At 41.0% G+C, this 22,500-nt stretch overlaps 1 protein-coding gene across 3 annotated transcripts in view; it reads right to left on the reverse strand.

Annotated features, from left to right (window-relative positions):
* The window catches only part of LOC127626102 (filamin A-interacting protein 1-like), a 92,148-nt gene that overhangs the window by 29,426 nt on the left and 40,222 nt on the right, over positions 1–22,500 (reverse strand). For 2 of the 3 annotated variants that reach the window (XM_052101659.1, XM_052101660.1), the window contains 3 exons: positions 19,734–19,997; positions 14,192–14,365; positions 13,192–13,370 (listed from right to left, as the gene is read on the reverse strand). In XM_052101659.1, coding sequence (XP_051957619.1) covers positions 13,192–13,370; positions 14,192–14,365; positions 19,734–19,991 — 611 coding nt within the window. In that variant the 5' untranslated portion in view covers positions 19,992–19,997. The remainder of the gene's footprint in view (positions 1–13,191; positions 13,371–14,191; positions 14,366–19,733; positions 19,998–22,500) is intronic. The other variant, XM_052101661.1, reaches the window with a different exon arrangement.

The following is a 22,500-nucleotide window of genomic DNA, read 5'->3' on the forward strand; positions in this document are numbered from 1 at the left end:
TCATTGTTCTGCTATTTAATAAGTAGTCTGAGAGTTCATTACATGTTCTGAGATGTTTGTGAGACACCGTTGAGATCATCGGATCAGAATCGAGTCTTTCATGTTTTATAAACATCAGGAGACACAAACAGCAGCTGAACGGGCTCATATAATCCATTCAAACACTGAATCATGACTCATTCACATCTCTAAACACACGAGAACACGGTTGCAGTCTGGACTGACTCTGTATTTTAGATTTGGTAGATGATGATCTTTAGTGTAAAGTGTGATACTGAACACATGTGTTAATTCTCGGTGTGAGAGTTTGAGATCTGCTCATGCTTTCATTAAAATAACTGCTGCTGTGTTCACGCCACACCAGAATGTTCCAGATGATTTCAATTACATTTCTACAAGACTTTCCAAGAAACTTAGGGAGCTTTTAAAACCTTATTCGATTTTTCACTTTGTCTGTTGGTCTGTGAAACGGCGCCTTAAAAACGAACGTTCACTCAGATCCATCGATCGTTAGGGCCGTTTATAGCTTTCATAAGATTGACAGAAATTTCAGAGATTATTGGATTCTTCAACCACAGACACTTTAATGTCCCAGCGGTTCATTTGCATTGAAACTGGTGTTATCGTGTCTTTTTCATTTGGTTTTGCTACTTTTTAAATGTCTTTATTAACAGATTTAATGCCCGATTCCCAAAAACTTTCAATCTTCAAATAAGAAAATCAATCATACAAATAAGACTTTACATTTTATGCACTATGATATTCTAAACAGAGTAAAATGCACATAAACCAAACTTACTGAATGAAAAACATTGGTAACACTTTACCATTGGGTTCAGTTCGTTAACGTTAATATATCATGAACTAACAATGAACAATACATGTTTACTGCGTTTATTCATCTTTGTTAATGCTAGTTAATAAAAATACAATTGTTCATTGTTAGTTCATAGTGCATTAAATAATGAAGCATTAAGGCATGAGAGCTTGTGCTATTTTGTGAATATAGTTACGGCTGAAGAGCATTTTTGGGCCGCCTGCAATTTTTCACAATCAAATTTAAAAGTGCACCATTCACACACATTATTCATAAAGAATATTGTATGTGTTTATAATCTCATGATTAACAGAAAGTATTTTAAAATCTTTTGTTTTTTATTTTTACGTTTGTAAACATGTAATTCTGGTTCTGTTCACTTTCTCACTTTGAGAAGTCTCGTTTTATTCCACTATGGGGCAGAAAACACTAGATGAAATATTTTTAAAACACAGCCAAAGGTAAAAGCAGATCTAAAGTTTTGAGATATTTGGGCAGCAGCAGTTATTGGACTATAAAAGAGACGTTTATATTTGATGTGTTACAGAAATCATATTTCACTTTGTGATTCTTTTGATAATCTTTCAGACTGTGATATTAGTGCAACACAATAATCTGTACAGTCACATTCATGAGAGTGAGAGCTTTCATTTCATATATGACTTGTCCATTTCTGTGCTATATGAAGGACTTTTATTTTTAAATACATTTCTACCCCATTACCTCTAGGGGGTGCTTATTTTTAACGCAAATGACTTGAGACCTTATTTTGTTATTTTAAGTAACATAAATGCAGACATGATGGATATCTCTGAAAAGTTCCGATTGTAAGCTTTAAAATGACACCTCACATGCCTGACTTATGTGTCCGGAGACTTTAATGTTTTAAATGTAATCTTTTAAGTGATATGGCGCCCCGGCCGGCAGGTCCATAGAGTTTAAGGAGTTATGTAAATGTTTGTAAGTAACATCATTAAATACCGTCCTTCCACTCGAAAATATAGTCCCAGTAAACAGAATGTTGCTAGGCAGCAAGAATAACCATCAGATATCAGCATCCAGGACCCTTTTATAATGTTGACATTTACAAATGTGGTCTAAAAAATGAGAGTAAATGTTAAAACTAACATGAACTAAGACTACTTAAAATATAAAAGCATTGTTTATTATTAGTTCATGTTAACTCATGTTGTTAACTAATTGATCCTTATTGTAAAGTGTTGCCAAAATATTCATTCTAGATGTTTTCACAAGGTATAACAAAAGTGGCCAAGAAATACACTGTGTGATTGTAAAATGGTTCTGGCCATTGAACGCTCGCTGGAATGAGTTGACTGTAAAGTTCAGAGAGCGTTCATTAATTGCACTGTAGTTTATGATCTCCTCAGAGTGTATATGTATAAAACATGAAGTCATTGAGGAGAAATGGAGGTTTGAGCGGTCTGAATACATCTCACAGGAACTAAACATGACATTGAGAGAGATTGAAGGCATCAATACTGAATTCACTGTCGTTCAGTTGACAATACTTTCAGTTGCTCAGTGGTGCTTCTTTACTTTAGTCCTCATTCTTATGGACTCTTTAGTAAAGGTTATACCGGTCAACACTCGTAAACGTCACGTCATTTCAGAAGCTCCAGCTCTTGGATGTAACCACACAACAAAAGGCACGGAGTGACCCACTGGCCGAAATAAAGAGTGAGACTTTATTTCATCTTCTAAATCAACTGCTTCACAGCTGGGTTGGATTTTCAAGCGGCGACCCAACAAAGTGTTGAATGTAATCTGGGTGATGTTTTCTTTGACCTTGTGTAGTTTTATTGATGGTGTTTGAGGATGAGTTCACGTCATGTTGACATCGGTCTAATTTGATGTGCTTTGAGTGAGTGAGATGAATTTTTGTGCATTGAGTTTGATTGGACCACCTTTGACATCAACACAACAGATATGTTGTGAATTGAAAAGTCTCTCGTAACTATAGACGGATATATGTTTAGACAATCCCTCCAGGATATTGTGATCTTGCAACTGAAATAATGAATCTGCATCATTTGTGGAAGCTGCAGTTCATGTTTGACAGCAGCAAAACAAATGCTCTAAAAGCTTGACACATTCTGTCCTGTATTAACCCGTACTTTGGCCCTAATGACCACACCTTGTGTGGGACACCTTTCAAGTCATTTTGTAGTAGAGTACTGTAACCCACAAAAAACATATTTCTTATTCACATATGTTACCAAGAATGATTTCAAAATAAGAAAAGTTCAATGAACTGCTTTTCTTTTGGTAAAATATTTAATGAACAATATGCATTAACTGTGATGGACTGGCGACCTGTCCAGGGTGTCCCCCGCCTTTCACCCAATGTTAGCTGGGATAGGCTCCAGCCCCCCGCGACCCTGTACACAGGATAAGCGGTTGACGATGGATGGATGGATGGAATATGCATTAATGATAAATAAAAAAAAAATATATAAAAATAAAATAAGAGTCAAAAACGTTTGCCCTCGCCCGGAGCTTTCATAGAAACAATACTGACGCATTAGGATAACGCACGTGTATGAACTCTAAAGCCTTCGCATTAATATCATTTCACATGTTATTATTCAGAACAACATGTGGTGAAAGTTGGCTGTTTATAAAATGTGCTCTAACCGTGTTCACATAACCGTCTGGTAAGCTTCAGAGTTTCTTGTGCCGCTTCGCATTTCTTTCCACCTTAAAAACAGATCCTCATCCGTTGGTTTGCATGACTCCAACATCAACCGAAAACCAATTGGCTTTGCTTGAAAGCACACAAAGATGCCCTGATTTCTTCTTCTCTCATCCAACACCTCAACGACACACACCCCGAGCGCCCCTCGGTGGACTCAATTGTAACTGCGAGACTTGGTGAGCGATTCAGAGGGAAATGCAGCACTGACTGCTCACGGCAGGCAAATGCACAAAGGAAAATGTATTTGTGATATTTGAGTAGTTGATTATTCAATTATTCATGCATATCCTTAATTGTAGTTTACTGCAAAACAACACAAAAAACAGCACAAATGGCATCACAACTTTGAGAAAAGCCACAGCAAACTCCCTCATCTTGGGCCGCAGTAATCAAGAAGTGACACAAACTGATTAGTGCTGTAAGCATTGTTGTAGCTGTCTCTCCATCAGAACAGATCTGTGTCTAATTTTTGGTTTGCAACACTTGAGAATCACTGATCTAAATCATTATAAACCATGTTGCAATCTTGTGACACTACAGCCGGAGAATGCAACACTCAAGTGACAGAACCTTGAACAAACTTCCTTTGACACAACATGTGTGGATCTCCAGCCAAGTTGTGGGATAACAGAAAGGGCAGATTCGCCTGTAATCCACCGCTATTCCTTACAAGGCATTCGCCTCTTTCCAGAGAAAAAAAAGATTTGTGAGGGGGAGAAGAAAATGAGACATAAAAAAAAACCAAAGTGTTTCCCGGAGAGCTTGTTTTTGTGTGTGTGTGTGTGTGTGTGTGTGTGTTTGTGTGTGTGTGCATGTGTGGGTTTGTGTGAGTGTTTGTGTGTGTTTATGTGTGCGTGTTTGTGTGTGTATATGTGTGAGTGTGTGTGTGTGTGTGCATGTTTGTGTGTGTTTATGTTTATGTGTGTGTGTGAGTGTGTGCATGTGTGTGTGTGTGTGTGTGTGTGTGTGTGCATGTGTGGGTTTGTGTGAGTGTTTGTGTGTGTTTATGTGTGTGTGTGTGTGTGTGTGTGTGTGTGTATATGTGTGAGTGTGTGTGTGTGTGTGTGTGCATGTTTGTGTGTGTTTATGTTTATGTGTGTGTGTGTGTGTGTGTGTGTGTGTGTGTGTGTGTGTGTGTGTGTGTGTGTGCATGTTTGTGTGTGTTTATGTTTATGTGTGTGTGTGTGTGTGTACTAATGTGGTTTAGAGCATTCTATCACAGATATGTAATCACATTACGACATGCAATCAAGGGCCGCGGGCTGAATGACCTCATATTCACAGAGCCCACAACTCTAAACATGTTCGTAGTGTTTGATTTGGTGTTGGCGTTCAATCACTCACACAAACCGATAACAGCTTCACCTGAAATCTGTGAGTAACACAAAGGCTTTTGTTGTTCAAAATGAGCATAAAACAGTGTTCACAATCCATATAACTTCCATAATGTGATGCATTATCCAATGAAACAGGACGTTCAGTGAAGAACTGTAGAGCGGGACTGTAGAGCGGGACTGTAGAGCGGGACTGTAGAGCGGGACATGTGGAATTGATTATACAACAGGTGAGTGAAAAATAAGAGGGCTTGATGATGTCAGCTGAGAAGGAAAGTCATTTCAGAGGCCAAGAAAGTTACTATATTTTTATGAATGACTACAAAGAAGAAAAAATGTTTTGCCTTTGGAATAATGTGTGTGTGTCAGGGCAGAGGGCGGGTCATGATTCCGTACACCCCGCCCCTAGTTAGGCCGATGAAGCCCGAGAGGGATTAAGGCGACCGAAGTCGGCAGTCGACAGAGAGAGAGTTATGTTCAGCTGTCCGACACATGTGTGTTTTGATTAAGTTTATCATTAAATTATCATTTATTTTTTCAAGCCGGTTCTCGCCGGCTACACTGGCTTCAAATGACACAATCCAGCAAACACAAACTATTGCTCATCAGAAGTGTCATCAATACAAACACGGAATCAACCAGGAAGAATTTTGCAGGTCTGTAAATGTAAATAATATATGGAGGAGTGCAGGTAAACACTGTAAGGCAATGTTCAAAAAGTCCATTTGAGGGTAAGTCTTCACTACAGCACTGTAAAGTGATGCCTGGGGAAGAATAAAATAAATCTCTACAGTAACAAATGATTTCAAAGAATAGAGAAATAAGCAAAATAAGGAATCTAGTATACTGTAAAGTTGGCACACAAACCAAATGTCCCTCACTATTGCAGAAATACAGAAGAACAAGTACAGTCGGGCAAGACAGAGTAAACATATTTTTACAAATGATCAGATCATGTGACACAGGACAGCACAATAGCCTCTAACCTGCTGTAATGTCCCCTGTATGTTACCTCACCTGTCTTAAGCAAATTGCAGAGAATGATAGATGTACCCATAAACGACTCACTGGACTTGTTGGCCACCATTGAGATATCATGTACAAGAACAGCCAGCTAGAGTGGAGGCTGGGACAACATATCGTTCTTCTTCACCTTCCTCTACCTCTTTGTCTCAGTCTCTATTTGGATTCATTATTCACCTTTTCATTTATTAGAAAATTCTGACTGGTGTGTGAATTTTGCAACTTGGTGTTTACACATGGAGAAATGTGTGTTAACCGCGTTCAGGCTTTGAATGGCATGAGGTATCAAGTCTCGTTTTTGGAGAAATCGAACAAAATTTGGTGCGGTTCATGATTAAATCAGGTAAAAACTATTTGCCAATGGGGAAGAAAAATACACCCGTTTCCCCTTTCAAATGTTCCCCTTCTGTCACTCACTCAACATTGTGTTGATGTAGTGACACTAGGGGTCTCTTGAGAGCCTCGGTTACCTCTTATCTTTGAGAAAAGGCCAATGAGAATTGGTGAACAGAATTTGCATGCCCCTACCCCAGACATACGGGTATAAAAGGAGGGAGGCGTGCGTCTGTTCAAACAGGATTTTTCTTTGGAGCCGAGCGGTTGTGTTTCAGCGAGCTGCTGTTCCACTCACCTCTATCAAGAGCGTGTGCTGTTGGAGATACGGCGCAAATCAGCTTTTCTCTTCTCTGGACCCCAGTGCAGACTACGCCCCTGTGTGCTTCGACAGCCACCTAAAAGAGTTTAGTCTCTAAAAGATTATATTTCTCTAAAAGAGCAAGCACTTGGACGTTGAAGGTCTTTTCAAAGACGCATGTTTTGTGTCTTTAAAAAGATGCCTTTCCATCCTTGCTTTATTCCTGGATGGGGTCTTTACCTCTCTGCTTCAGATGGCCACGGGCGCTGCTCACGTGTCTGGGCAGAGAACTCACTGAGGCAGCATTTGTGGATGGTTCATGTTCTCATTGTGAGAGCATGGCAACGTTGCGGTCGTGGCTTTCCTTCCGGGGGAAGGAAGGTTCCAGATGTCTGCACCTACTTGGATCGCATGCAGAGCTTTAGACACTCTGAGCAGCTCTTTGTCTGCCTGGTGGACAGCGGCTTTCCTGCACTGGAATAGGTGCTCCATAGGTTCTGATTATTCCAATATCTCCTGTGATGCATTTCCCTGGTACGATCCCCCTGTTGGCAGACCCGCATCTCCCTTGGGCAGAGCTCCCTGTATTTCTAGAGCTCCTCCCTGCCGCGCCACTTCCACGTGTGGCTGGTAAGCCCATGTGACGTATTCGCCACATGTTAACCTCCCCTGTTGGGCAGGATGTGGTCTCCGTGGGGTCTTTTCCCCCTGAAAGAATAGGATTGGAAAAGAACGCCTTCCCCGATGCGTGTTATAGTGTTAGATGGCCCCAGCCGCAACTAACATAGAGAGAGAAAAGGCAGAGGCTGGCGCGGCCTGCTCCCAGGCTAGTTACGTTCCCTGCCTCAGGGATGTGGGGAACTATATGACGTCTCATGGGACATTGGGGAAGGTTACGTGCAGCCTGATGCACCTGCTATTTTCGCACACGTATAGCTGCTTGCGTGCATATATTGATGCTTGCAACTGCATCAGTAGTCCATGGAACGCGTTTTTAAATAGGGATCCGTAGTGTCACTACATCGACACAACGTCGAGTGAGTGACAGAAGGGAACGTCTCGGTTACTGTTGTAACCTCCGTTTCCTGATGACGGGAACGAGACATTGTGTCCCTCTTGCCACAACACTGTACTAAGCCGCTGAAATGGCTGGGACCTTACTCTCGGCACCTCAGCTCAAAAGCTGTCTGAACAGATGCACGCCAAATCTCACTGGCCTTTTCTCAAAGATGTAACCGAGGCTCTCAAGAGAGACCCCTAGTGTCACTGCATCGACACAACACCCATTTATTACCCCATTGGTAACTCGTTTTCCTTGTTATAAGCATAAATGTTACAAAATCTTGTTGGATTTCTCTGAAAACAAGACTTTGCTTCTCAAGTAAACTAATCCTGTTTTAGATATTCTTACTGGAAAACAACACAAAAACTTTTTGCAAAACATTGGTTTGATATTTTGTTATATAATGCATTGACATACATAAGTCGGGATTCTATCAGATTTGACCCTATTTATTTTCTTTTGTGTGTGTGTGAGTGTGTGTGTATGTGTGTGTGTGTGTGAGTGTGTGTGTATGTGTGTGTGTGTGAGTGAGTGTGTGTGTGTATGTGTGTGTGTGTGAGTGTGTGTGTGTATGTGTGTGTGTGTGTGTGTGTGTGTGTGTGAGTGTGAGTGTGTGTGTGTGTGTGTGTGTGTGTGTGTGTGTGTGTGTGTGTGTGTGTGTGTGTGTGTGTGTGTGTGTGTGTGTGTGTGTGTGTGTGTGTGTGTGTGTGTGAATTGTTTATAACTAAATATTTCCAGAGGTGATCAGTAATATTTGCCAGTTTCTTGAATAGAAACAAACATCTCAGAAATCTCAGTGAAACTAAATGAGTGACATAATAGAGACAAAAGGCCAGCGAGACAATATATTTGTTAGTCGTAACGGTCTTGTCTTCAGGAACTGGAACTGTGTTGATGATTGAGATTATGAAGGTCTTCTGGTCAGTGTGAATCTGTCAGATGAGTCTCAACAGCTGTTCTGTAATTCACAATGACTAATCGCACGCTCCCCGTGTCCTCCAGACGATTCTCCTTATGAAACATCTCTGGAAGTGTGCTTCCTGTAATCACATGAGCTGATCTGAAGGTATGTTTGGTTTGGACGAGGTTCTGGGCTCAAACATGAATGTGTCTGACACGAGCAACGCCATAAAAAATATCTGCCCATCCAAGGTGTCGCTAATTACCGTGCAAGGAGACGCGAGAGATTTATATTGGACACATTCACAAACTGGTAATACAATGCAATGATCAACAGGATGGTTCTGGTCTCGGCCCATCGGGATGTCCACTATTACGATGCCGTTAACGTTCGACTCAGTGACGCCTCGGAGATGTTTGCAGATGTTTCTGTATCAAACTCTAGAACAAAATGTACAGAAGTGTTGTAATGTTCAAATGAGTAACGTGAAAAGAGTTGCTTATTGAGAAACCGTGACTCATTGTTTAAATGGCCACAGAGTTGTGCCTTCATTTCTGGACTTAAAGCACTTGTATCTTTAATGTTCACAGTCACTATTAGTAATCCATTTGTACATTTCATCTTTTATTTGAGTGATTCGACATGTCAGCTGCTGATTCAATCATTTGCATTTGCCGATGCTAGTAGGACTGATATACACACTGCACCTTTATTAATTATTAATGATCCAAATGAAGACTTTTCCAAGTAATTCATAATTCAAACAATGTAGAAACTTGGTGCATTAATATACAATGTGTGTGTGTGTTTGTTTCAGCGTTTGTGACTCATCCAATCAGAATTTAGTGACAGAGTTTTCTGTTTCTAATCACAAATAGATGCTGCTGTTGTTCTGGAGCATTACAGCAGAAAGACACAACAGTATCATGGTGAACCATCATTAAATATTTGTAGAAGCGAGTGCTTGTTTTATCACAGCATGAGGCGTGTGGACATGTCGACCGTTTGAAGTGCAGCAGGTTTTAATTTCACGCTCATTAATCTATTGTTGTAGGATGCATTGTAGCAGCATGTCATCATTTCCTCTGTGTGCTGACATTACATACTCGCAGGAAAATGTGCTGCAGAGAACGGGAATGGACACCAGACCCAGTCTGTTTCTCTCTCTTGTATTCACATACATGTCTCTCTATCAGTGTAATGTTGTAAATATGAATGTTGATGTATCGCTCACTGACTGCAGCTCTGATGATCTAATGCCTCACTTTATCTGAATTTATGAGGCAGCAGCAACCAGCTAACTCTAACCAGATGTTACACACGCACACACATCACACACACACACACACATCACATGCGCACACACGCATCATACACACACACACACATCACACACACACACACACATGCACACATCACACACACACACAGACACACACACACATGCACACATCATACACACACATCACACACACACACACACACACACACACATCACAAACACACACACATGCACACACACATCACACACACACACACATCACACACACATCACACACAGACATGTGCACACACACACACACACACTCACTCACACACACACACACATGCGCACACACAGACATGTGCACACACACACACACACACACACACACACACACACACACACTTCCAGCTGAACTTCTTGAAAGATTTCCACTTCATTGAGAATAAAAACTAGGACACTTCAGCTGATTTCTCATTGGCAGATGGCTGTTGCATCATGTCATCTGTGATCTTTAAAATGAGGAAATTAGAGTGATTTGTAGTTTCTAAATAACAATTTTTGTTGATCAAACAGGTGCTGATGAAATCAAAAGTATAGTCAGTTATTCTAGACAGTTTAAGCAGAACATTGTTTTGTCATTGAATTATTCTTTATATGCGCTGACTCTTATTCATTAAAGCAATCTTGCATGTGCACCAGATGTTCAGTGAATCAAGACTTCACTTTTGGGCTGTTCCTCACACAGTGCTAATGTACGGCTTCAGAAGATTTCAATACAGAGCAGCAGTGATATGGGCAAATTTATGGACAAATGTTATTTTAAAAAATACAAGCGCGAGCAAGTGACACAAAGTTGAGAGGTCATGCATGAATGGCTGATAGGCTCGCTCACATGTGATATGGCAAAGCCAATCGGATCACATGGTGGAAGCTGATCCTATTAGGTGTATTCGGGTAGCCAATCAACTCTTTGCCTGACATTTAAATTTGCTCTGTATGCAACTGAACCCTCCTCCACTCCAGCCCCGTGTCTATATCTGCCACATGGGGATTGCATTCATGTCTATTTGTGCAGCAGTGTTTCTGAGATGCTTGATGCAGCAGGATGTCGTCATGCTTAACTCAGTATGTCTGTGTATATTCCTGCAGTAGTAGTGTCCATACGTGCTCATCAGCAGCGTAGCAGATCTACTCCACCAAGACCGATATGCTATCAATTACCCACATAAACATGCTAAATCTTTCAGATATTTCATGACTGAAATTCACTTGCTGTTTTTAAAACTTTAAAAAGATGGTAAGCTATAAATATATTTATACACTGTTGGTCAAACGTTTGGAATAATGTACAGATTTTATGAAAAGAAATTAGTACTTTTATTCACCAAAGTGGCATTCATCTGATCACAATATATAGTCGGGACATTAATAACGTGAATAATTACTATTACAATCGGAAAAAAAAAAATCATAACTTCTTAAACTACTTCAAAGAGTTCTCATCCACAAATCCTCCATGTGCAGCGATGACAGCTTTACAGATCCTCGTTATTCTAGCGGTCAGTTTGTCCAGATGCTCATGTGACCTTTCACCCCACACTTCCTGTAGCACTTGACCTTTCACCACACACTTCCTGTTGCACTTGACCTTTCACCCCACATTTCCTGTAGCACTTGACCTTTCACCCCACACTTCCTGTAGCACTTGACCTTTCGCCCCTCACATTTCCTGTAGCACTTGACCTTTCACCCCACACTTCCTGTAGCAGTTGACCTTTCACCCCACACTTCCTGTAGCACTTGACCTTTCACCCCACACTTCCTGTAGCACTTGACCTTTCACCCCACACTTCCTGTAGCAGTTGACCTTTCACCCCACACTTCCTGTAGCACTTGACCTTTCACCCCACACTCCCTGTAGCACTTGACCTTTCACCCCACACTTCCTGTAGCACTTGACCTTCACCCCACCTCCTGAGCACTTGACCTTTCGCCTCACACTTCCTGTAGCACTTGACCTTTCACCCCACACTTCCTGTAGCACTAGACCTTTCACCCCACACTCCCTGTAGCACTTGACCTTTCACCCCACACTTCCTGTAGCACTTGACCTTTCACCCCACACTTCCTGTAGCACTTGACCTTTCTCCCCTCACACTTCCTGTAGCACTTCACCTTTCACCCCACACTCCCTGTAGCACTTGACCTTTCACCCCACACTTCCTGTAGCACTTGACCTTTCACCCCACACTTCCTGTAGCACTTGACCTTTCACCCCACACTTCTCACGCACCTTACAGTCTAGCTGATCCCACAAAAGCTCAATGGGGTGAAGATCCGTAACACTCTTTTCCAATTATCTGTTGTGCAATGTCTGTGTTTCTTTGCCCACTCGAAACTTTTCTTTTTGTGTTTCTGTTTCAAAAGTGTCTTTTTCTTTGCAGTTCTTCCCATAAGAGTCTTCTCTTTACTGTTGCACATGAAGCTGGTGTTGAGCGGGTAGAATTCAATGAAGCTGAAAGAGTTGTTTAGTTTCCCACTTCAGTTGGACAAACATCTCTCAGTAATAATCACTGGACTTTAAACAGTCACTGCTGTTATTATCAGATTCGTATCGGTGCCAAACACACATTTAACTCCAAGCCATTAATAATGTTTCCATTTTCATGACCTTACAAGGCTCTTAAAAATAAGTCCTAGTAGATTAAATATAAACCGAGGCTGATAATATATCTCTAACAGAAATAGTCCCTGTTACCATTTAAAAGCTGAAATCTAATTCAGTCCGGATGAGTTTGTGTAAAAATATCCAGCAGATTCACATGGATTCATGCACACTGCACTCATCCGACAAGACTTGAATCTGTCCAGCACATGAAAGCCAAGACGACGCTCTGTTTCTCTCGTGTTGGTTTTGTGTGACTTTAGCTCAGATAGGGAAATGAGTGTTCAATTGTGTTAATACAGTTTTTCTCCATTGCTGACACACTATAACTGAATCTGTTGGCGTAATACCCCAAACCATTCCTTCAACTTTTGAAACAGACACTTTTCTGAAAACTAGAAACATGAATCCCCTGTTTCCAAACATGCTCCAATGTGTTTAACTTTTTCTGGAAAATCTACTCTTATGTTCTCGTTCAGAGAGAGCACTCAAAATAACCCTTAATGAGACAAAATACTTCTACACAAATGTGTCTTTGCAGTGCGACACTGATTTTCAAGAAATATAGCACAAACACACTTTGCAAAACATTTGACTGTCAGTTACTGTTGACTTTCACTGCACACAGTAAATGGTGACTGAGGCTGAACATTCACTCCTCAGAATGTGTCCGTGTTCATGAAGGTGAGTAAATGATGACAGGACATTCATGTTGGCGGAACTATCCTCTTAAAACTACCCCTGTAGTTTTGCGCGGCACAGGTGACTGACCTCTCTCTCTCCTGCTCCAGGAGGCCGGTGAACTCGTCACTCTTCCTCATGAAGTCGCTGTGGTTCCTCTTCTCGTCCTGCAGTCTGATGAGTGTCTGTCTGTGAGACTGTTCCACCATCAGCAGCTGCTCCAACATCCGTCTGTACGTCTCTCGCTGCTGTTCCACCAGCCTGTCCAACTGACGGAGAACAAAGTAATCCACTACAGATTACACATTATTTCTCTAAAGTTGTGATCAGATTACTGATCAATTTAATGAAAAAGTAATCACATTACTTATTTGCTTTCATTTTAATTTACATTCACAAAAAAAATTTCAAAGAAAAGTTTCGTTTTTTGAGAATAATGTTTATATTTCCTCTTTGTGACACGCGTGTAACAGCACATGTTAGAAGCCGCATGTCCTTCAGACGTCACAGAAACAAACAGATTCATGAACATAATCCATGTTTTAAATGTGCATTACATAAATAATGCCCGCAAATACTAAAGGAAGTTGCCATTTTTGAATACCATAGGACGGTTAAGATATGCCATGGTATTAGCATGACTTATCTTGATATATTTTGTCAGTGCATTATTCTATCCAGAGGGGCCTGATGTTGCGTTCAGAGTTACTGTGATAGTAAGAAGCGTTCGCATCTTTGTAGATGTGGTGACGTCATGTAAAATGAATCAATATGGCAGCAGCCTCAACAGGTAAAGATATTGTGACAGGACGGAGGGCGGGGCGGGGTCGTGATTCTACAAACCCGGTCCCTTATCAGGCTAATCAAGCCTCCGAGAGGGATAAAGGCCGACTGCGGAAGATGGTGTGGGAGAGAGAGATCGTTTACGGCTCCTCCCTCATTCTCTCAGGCCAGGGAGCCCCCAGCATGACATATACCCCCCTCCCCTTTCCCTGGGGGAGGGCGTGCCCTAAGCCCCGTCTGCCAGAATCTGGGAGGGGACAGGGGGAGGGAAACAAAAATAATGAAAATAGGGTTGTACCCGTCATACCTCCGTCATGGGTTTCTCATAGATGTCGTCCTGCCAGTTGCAGTTTTCGCCCTGTATCGCGTCTCTCTGCAGAGCCTTCAAAACCTTCGGAGGCGTCACAAACCCGTATTTGGCCTCCAGAAGAGCCAGATCGATTTTATCTGCTCTCAGGACGGTGATGACCTCGTCTCTCGCCTGCAACAAACACATAGACGGTCTTATTAAAGGAATGTTGCAGAAAAGCCAAGAGTACTGGAGGGTTCAAAAGCAGACATGGGCAGCTTGTTTCCGAATATTAAATGTGGAAATTAGGGATTATGAAGGGAATAACTAAGAGTTGAAGTCAGGGATATTAAAAGAAGTAACTATAAACTAAAGGCTTTTAAATGACCCACTTGTACCCACTTATCAGGAGTATATGGGTCATTTAAATGCCTGAAATCAGGGATCAGATCTGAATCATGATTCCAGAAGTATAGTCTTGAAAATTAAACCGAGTCTCAAGAGATCAAGATTGTAATAAAACAAAAGTGTCTGTCCAAATATCTTTTCCTATTGACTCCCTAATGTTTCAGTGCATTGTCATTTATTTATCTGTCTTTGACATTTTTATATTGTCCATGTTGAATATAGAGGTACTGATATTCTGTTTAGAAAAGAACATTGGGTTCTGGCATCATCTTTATGGTATTGTTCCCAATACATCACCATGAGCATTAACCCTTCTAAGGAACCTTTGGAGTACCCTCTTTGACTAAGTACTTTCATGAAATACTGAGTTGAGATATTTTACTGGAAATTGTCCTTTTGAGGTAAGATTACTCTTCTAGGTGGATGAACGTCTGGTCAAGCGTCACTGTGTGTGTGGTTTGGAGATCTGGTTTCCTTGCACCTATAATGTGAAGTGATCAGGTTTACTAGCGTTCTGTGGTTATATCGGTCGTTCACTGATTCTATAACACTACTCTAGTAGTGCAAATGTAGTTTAATGTTAAAGGGACTTCTGCAGCTATTTAAATGTTGACTCTCTGTTTACTGCCATTGTAAGTGTTTTACTGTAATTGTAAGATTTCCTTTTCATGTAATAAACTGAACGACAACATTCAATCATTTTGAATGGTAATAGACAGTATGCCACAAATGCTAATCATAAAGTTTAATTTGTATTTAACTCAGAACATTCATGTAAAACAGTTCAATTATTCAACACAAGAGTTAATTTACTCTGTCATTCTGAGGCTGTTTGAATTAAATATTCATCAGGTTTTTACAGGTGAAGGGTTTTGAATTTTTATTTACTACTTAATTAAAGTTAGTTGCCTAAAGCTTAAATCACTTTTTTCTTTTTTTCTCTCTCACTCACTCACTCTCACTATCTCTCTCTCTCTCTCACTCTCTCTCTCTCTCTATCTCTCACTCTCTCTCACTCATTCACTCACTCACTCTCACTATCTCTCTCTCTCTCTCACTCTCTCTCTCTCTATCTCTCACTCACTCACTCACTCACTCACTCTCTCTCTCTCTCTCTAGCCTGTACCTCTGGAGTCTTTCACAGGGTTTGACTGTCTCTGCTTTATATTAAATGTTTCGTCGTGTCCTCAGGGCGATCTTTCCCTCAGACAGGTCTACAGACTCACAGATCTGTGATTTCAATGTTTTATACATATCTCAATGTCAGAGTTCTACAAAGCCCCTTATAGGAAAGTTTGTTCCCTCGATTATTGTAGTAACCATGACTGTAGTAACCATGGTTAATTTTGTGGTTACTATGATTTTATTCCAAGTGCCATAGTTAAACTATGGTTTTCTGTCGGTTGCTCCTCACACAAACCCCAAACGCTTATGTCTGCAACGCAGCTTGATTGTGTATCTACAATCAAGATACACAAGTTCACAGTTTATTTTCTTATGGGGGAAACAAATGTCAGATATCTAGCTGGTGGCTGATGGCATTTTATATTTTTAATTTGCTCACATCCATAACGCATGCTAATTTCTGGATCTGAACTGTAAAAAAAAAGGGTGTCTAGACTGAACATTTTCAGTTGTTTTGTCCATGTATGTGAATATGATTATACATTCAAATGATTTGATATTTCAATTTCAATGACTTCTTTATATATGAAGTTAAATTTCAAATTTTCACTAAAAATGTCACATGCATAATGGTGGAATTGCCCAGCACATTCACATTCATAATCATATAAGTGTAGGAGTGCCCAACAGCCGGTGCAGTGTGCTTCATGGGTAAATAATGTGTGTACTGTTTTCAATATTGTTTCTGTGTTTTCATATTTTATGTCTTTTGTAACTTTTCCAGTGCAGTTGTATTTGTACTATTATTGGTAATACTGATTTAATACTTCTTATTTGGGTGAGAGCTTTTTTAACCATTGCGAGGGTTACTCTTTTCAAGGGTACAGCACAACTGAATGCTCGCCCAACTCGGGGCTCAAATACAATCAAGCATTGTTATCCTTTTCAGAGGTATTACACAAACAATACTCCCCCACCCTCATACTCCTCAAAATCATCGTTATCCTTTTCAGAGGTATTGCACAAACAATACTCCCCCACCCTCATACTCCTCAAAAGCATCGTTATCCTTTTCAGAGGTATTGCACAAACAATACTCCCCCACCCTCATACTCCTCAAAAGCATTGTTATCCTTTTCAGAGGTATTACACAAACAATACTCCCCCACCCTCATACTCCTCAAAAGCATCGTTATCCTTTTCAGAGGCATTACACAAACAATACTCCCCCACCCTCATACTCCTCAAAAGCATTGTTATCCTTTTCAGAGGTATTACACAAACAATACTCCCCCACACTCATACTCCTCAAAAGCATCGTTATCCTTTTCAGAGGTATTACACAAACAATACTCCCCCACCCTCATACTCCTCAAAAGCATTGTTATCCTTTTCAGAGGTATTGCACAAACAATACTCCCCCACCCTCATACTCCTCAAAAGCATTGTTATCCTTTTCAGAGGTATTACACAAACAATACTCCCCCACACTCATACTCCTCAAAAGCATCGTTATCCTTTTCAAGGGTATTGCACAAACAATACCCCCCCACCCTCATACTCCTCAAAAGCATCGTTATCCTTTTCAAGGGTATTGCACAAACAATACCCCCCCACCCTCATACTCCTCAAAAGCATCGTTATCCTTTTCAAGGATATTGCACAAACAGTACTCCCCCACCCTCATACTCCTCAAAAGCATCGTTATCCTTTTCAAGGGTATTGCACAAACAATACTCCCCCACCCTCATACTCCTCAAAAGCATCGTTATCCTTTTCAGAGGTATTGCACAAACAATACTCCCCCACCCTCATACTCCTCAAAAGCATCGTTATCCTTTTCAGAGGTATTGCACAAACAATACTCCCCCACCCTCATACTCCTCAAAAGCATCGTTATCCTTTTCAGAGGTATTGCACAAACAATACTCCCCCACCCTCATACTCCTCAAAAGCATCGTTATCCTTTTCAGAGGTATTGCACAAACAATACTCCCCCACCCTCATACTCCTCAAAAGCATCGTTATCCTTTTCAGAGGTATTGCACAAACAATACTCCCCACCCTCATACTCCTCAAAAGCATCGTTATCCTTTTCAGAGGTATTGCACAAACAATACTCCCCCACCCTCATACTCCTCAAAAGCATCGTTATCCTTTTCAAGGGTATTGCACAAACAATACTCCCCCACCCTCATACTCCTCAAAAGCATCGTTATCCTTTTCAAGGGTATTGCACAAACAATACTCCCCCACCCTCATACTCCTCAAAAGCATCGTTATCCTTTTCAGAGGTATTACACAAACAATACTCCCCCACCCTCATACTCCTCAAAAGCATCGTTATCCTTTTCAGAGGTATTGCACAAACAATACTCCCCACCCTCATACTCCTCAAAAGCATCGTTATCCTTTTCAGAGGTATTACACAAACAATACTCCCCCACCCTCATACTCCTCAAAAGCATCGTTATCCTTTTCAGAGGTATTGCACAAACAATACTCCCCCACCCTCATACTCCTCAAAAGCATCGTTATCCTTTTCAGAGGTATTGCACAAACAATACTCCCCCACCCTCATACTCCTCAAAAGCATCGTTATCCTTTTCAAGGGTATTGCACAACATTGCCACCCTTTCCAGGGCTCTGATGCACAACAGAGCAGTGTTTACCATTCTGCAAAGGTATTTCACAAACAATTCTCTCTCTCTCTCTCTGTATCTCTCAAGGCTCAGCATTTTATTAAGCTGTCTACACTTCTCAGGGTATGGCACATTTAGTGCTTATTTTGTAGAGGTCTAGTTGCAATATCCAGGGTTATGTTCATAATCCTTTACATATCATTTTCTTTCAGATTTGTTTCTGCTTCTGAAGATCTTGTCTGTGCTCAGAGTTGTACTAGCTATCATCTTCTTTTTGGGATATAGTTGAAATTAGGTGCCAATTCCCTTTTGGGGGTAAGCTCCTCTCCCCTGCTGTCATCATTTTCTGACAGTATCTGATGGTTCAAATGATAAATCTGAACGCTGAACTGTGGGACGGGGCTCGCGCCAAGGGAAATTATTATATCACAATTTAGTGATATTTCTCTTTCTGAGAGAAATACCAAAAAGCATACCCTTTGTAAAACCACCATTCCGATTACCATCAATTGTGTCATATATTACTTAGAACTAATCATGCAAGTAAAATTATCTACGTTTGATAAATAACAGACTTTAAATAAGGGCGATTAACTTGTCAGAATTAGACATCGTGTGAGATGTTGCCAGATTTCTATAGGTGAAATCCCCCAATCACATCTTGACACTTGTACAGTTTGGAAATATTCTGCCAGGGTGAAACTTTAGTCACAAAATCTGGCAACCTTGAGCGTGCAAGCTCTCCTTTACTAAAGGATGCCGGTTTTCTAAAAACACTGGCAAACGGGTATGTGGGAGTTTGGCAATGGGTTGGCTTGTCCTTCCTAGTGTTCACTTGACACTTATGCCGCTGAAGGTAACGCAAGTTTTCAAAAGTTTCGCGCACTTACAAAAATGGCCAATAAAACAGTTCATATTTTGTCTTTCTTTAAAAAGAAGACAGATGATATTGCTACGAAGAGTTTACAGTTACAATATATGTTTTTAATTCAAACAATTTTCAGGGTTTCACCAAAAAAATGCTTTTGTGTGTAGAATAACTTTTTTTCACCACTGATTAAATATCCTTCATAGAAACAGCCCAAAAATCCTTTACTAGTTTGGCTATTGGAGTAAAAAAGTGTGTGTCTATGACAGTGGGTTAGCGATCTAGAAAAATAACTTTTCATGAGATTTATCATAATATGGCCATGTGTCCAAAGGTTTTAAACTAGATTTGAAAAAATATTTCTAATTTTAACACATTGGACAACCTTATTTGTCAGTCATAAGTATTAGACCCCTCGATTTTACAAATCGGCCACTGACTCTACGCCCTGAACAACAGCACTGACATGACGCAGATGCTGTTAGTGTCAGTGTGTCTCATTGTCTTCTCATCTGACCTGTAGTTCTCCTTCCAGCATGCTGAGGAGAAACAGCAGGTCGTCTCGTGACAGATCTCGAGTCTTTGCAGCTGATGTGGAAGTTCTGTCTCTCTGTGTTCGGTGTTTGCCACTCGTGTGGTTTCTCTGAACGGTGTCAGTGTCTTTATGAGTGCATCTCGTCCCGCGACACGCCTCCTCACACTCACACGCTTGCCGCCACGATCTTCCCATTTTCACCTTCCCGCCCTCCTCCAGACTGTTGCTACGGGAACGCATGTTTACCTGCCAGATATAAACACAAAATAATGTTATGTAAAGTGCTTTCATCTAAAACATGAATAATGAACTCGTCTTTTAAGGCTTTATGTGTGTGTGTGTGTGTGTGTGTGTGTGTGTGTGTGTGTGTGTGTGTGTGTGTGTGTGTGTGTGTGTGCGTGTGTGTGTGTGCGTGTGTGTGTGGGCAGGTTTAGGTGGTTTACAAGGACCTTTTTTTAGGTTACAAAATGGTAATTACAAGGATAATTTAAATCTCTTAAAAAACATATTAAACAAAGTTTTATTGAAAATGTAAAAATGCTGAATTTGTTTTGTGAGTGGTAGTTGACAGAATCTATAGTTCATACAGTATAAAATAATATCTATGGAGAGTCCTCGTGTGTGTGCATGCGTGTGCGTTTGGTAAATGTGATCTACTGCTGTGTGTCAAAGGTCAGAGGTCAGTGTAAACTGCTCTCAAATCAAGCAAGCATTTCTCAAGCTCAACTGATTACATCATCGCTTCACATAAGGACAGGCTTTTCAACACAGGTCAAAAGGTGAGAACACAGGTGTAACTCTAAACCACACCTTTTCCTACACACACATCTGAAAGCTTGTAACAGTAAATTTACACATTCCAACAGTCTGACGTAAAGCAGAGAGACACAGACAGATATGAAACCCTACTGACCTGCCTACAGAATTGACCTTACATGTATGTATGTATGTATGTATGTATGTATGTATGTATGTATGTATGCATTTTGCCCAAAGTGCTCAAAGTTTAGCTGGTTAGAATGGTTCAGTCTGTCGCTGCTAATCAGAACTACACCATCTACTTCAAAAAACAACTTTATCCAGTGCCATCCATTCAAAAGCAGCTGTGTAAATTGTTTTAGATCTTTAAATGAAATATAACATAAAACAAAGGCAACCTGAGTAAACACAAAATACAATTTTCAAATAAATATATATATATATATATTTATTTATTTATTTTGGAAGCAAAACGTTATCCAACACCTATATCACTCATGTGAAAAACGAACTACCCCCTTAATCTTAATAGTTGGTTGTGCCACCTTCAACAGCAACAACCGCAACCAAATGCTTCTCATAACGTGAGATCAGTCTTTCACAGCGCTGTGGGGGAATTCTGGCCCACTCTTCTTTGCAGAACTGCTTTAGACACATTGGAGAGTTTGAGCATGAACTGCCCTCTCAATCGGGTTCAAGTCAGGACTTTGGAGGTCTGGGTATCTCAGCGGGTATTGGCACTGACTATCACACCTGGAGTCGTGAGTTTGAATCCAGGGCGTGCTGAGTGACTCCAGTCAGGTCTCCTTAGCAACCAAATTGTCCCGGTTGCTAGGGCGGGTAGAGTCACATGGGGTAACCTCCTCGTGGTGGTGATTAGTGGTTCTCTCAATGGGGCGTGTGGTGAGTTGTGTGTGGATCGTGGAGAGTAGCATGAGTCTCCACATGCTGTGAGTCTCCGCGGTGTCATGCACAACGAGTCACGTGATCAGATGCGCGGATTGACGGTCTCAGAAGCGGAGGACACTGAGACTCGTCCTCCGCCACCCGGATTGAGGCGAGTAACCGCACCACCACGAGGACCTACTGACTAGTGGGAATTGGGCGTTCCAAATTGGGGAGAAAAGGGGATAAAATAATAAATATATATAAAGTCAGTACTTTGGCTAGGCCACTCCAAAAATTTAATTTAGCTTCTTTTCAGCTGTTCAAAGGTGGACTCCTATGCTTTGGATCATTGTTTTGCTGCATAATCCAGTTGCGCTTGAGCTTTAACTCCCGGACTGTTGATGTAGGTATGATGTTGTTTTTGTGGAATTCTGTGTTTGATTGACAGCAGATGTAACGGGACCCCTGTCCAGTTCCACTTTCGACCCATCAGTCCACAAAACATTCTCCCAAAAGGTTTGAGGATCATCAAGGTGTTTTGGCAAAATTCAGACTAGTCTTAATGTTCTTCGGGGTTAGCGGTGGTGTTCTCCTCGCCACTCTTCCATGGATGGCATTTTTGCCCCGTGTCTTTCTGCTAGTGGGGTCATGAACAGTGATCCTTATTGATGCGAGAGAAGCCTGCAGTTCCTTGGATGATTTTGGCTTTTTTGTGGCTTCCTGGATGAGTCATCGCTGTGCTCTTGGAGGAATTTTGGAAGGACGGCCACTTCTGGGAAGGTTCACTACTGTGCCAAGTGTTCTCCATTTGGAGATAATGGCTCTCACTGGGGTTCTTTGGTGTCCCAGAGCCTTTGAAATCACTGTGAAACTCTTCCCAGACTGATGTATTTCAATAACCTTGTTCCTCATCATTTCTGGAATTTCTTTTGACCTTTTAGTCAACTTCATGCTGCTGAAAAAGTTATATTTATATGTTGATTTGATTGATCAGGGCTGGCAGTAATCAGTTCTGGGAGTGTCTAGTCCAGCTGAACCCCGGTTTGGGTATTTAGTAACTGGGGGGGGGTACTTTTTTTAACACTGGTCTACTTGGTATTGG

Source organism: Xyrauchen texanus, chromosome 32, assembly GCF_025860055.1.
Source record: "Xyrauchen texanus isolate HMW12.3.18 chromosome 32, RBS_HiC_50CHRs, whole genome shotgun sequence".
Taxonomy (NCBI): Eukaryota; Metazoa; Chordata; class Actinopteri; order Cypriniformes; family Catostomidae; genus Xyrauchen; species Xyrauchen texanus.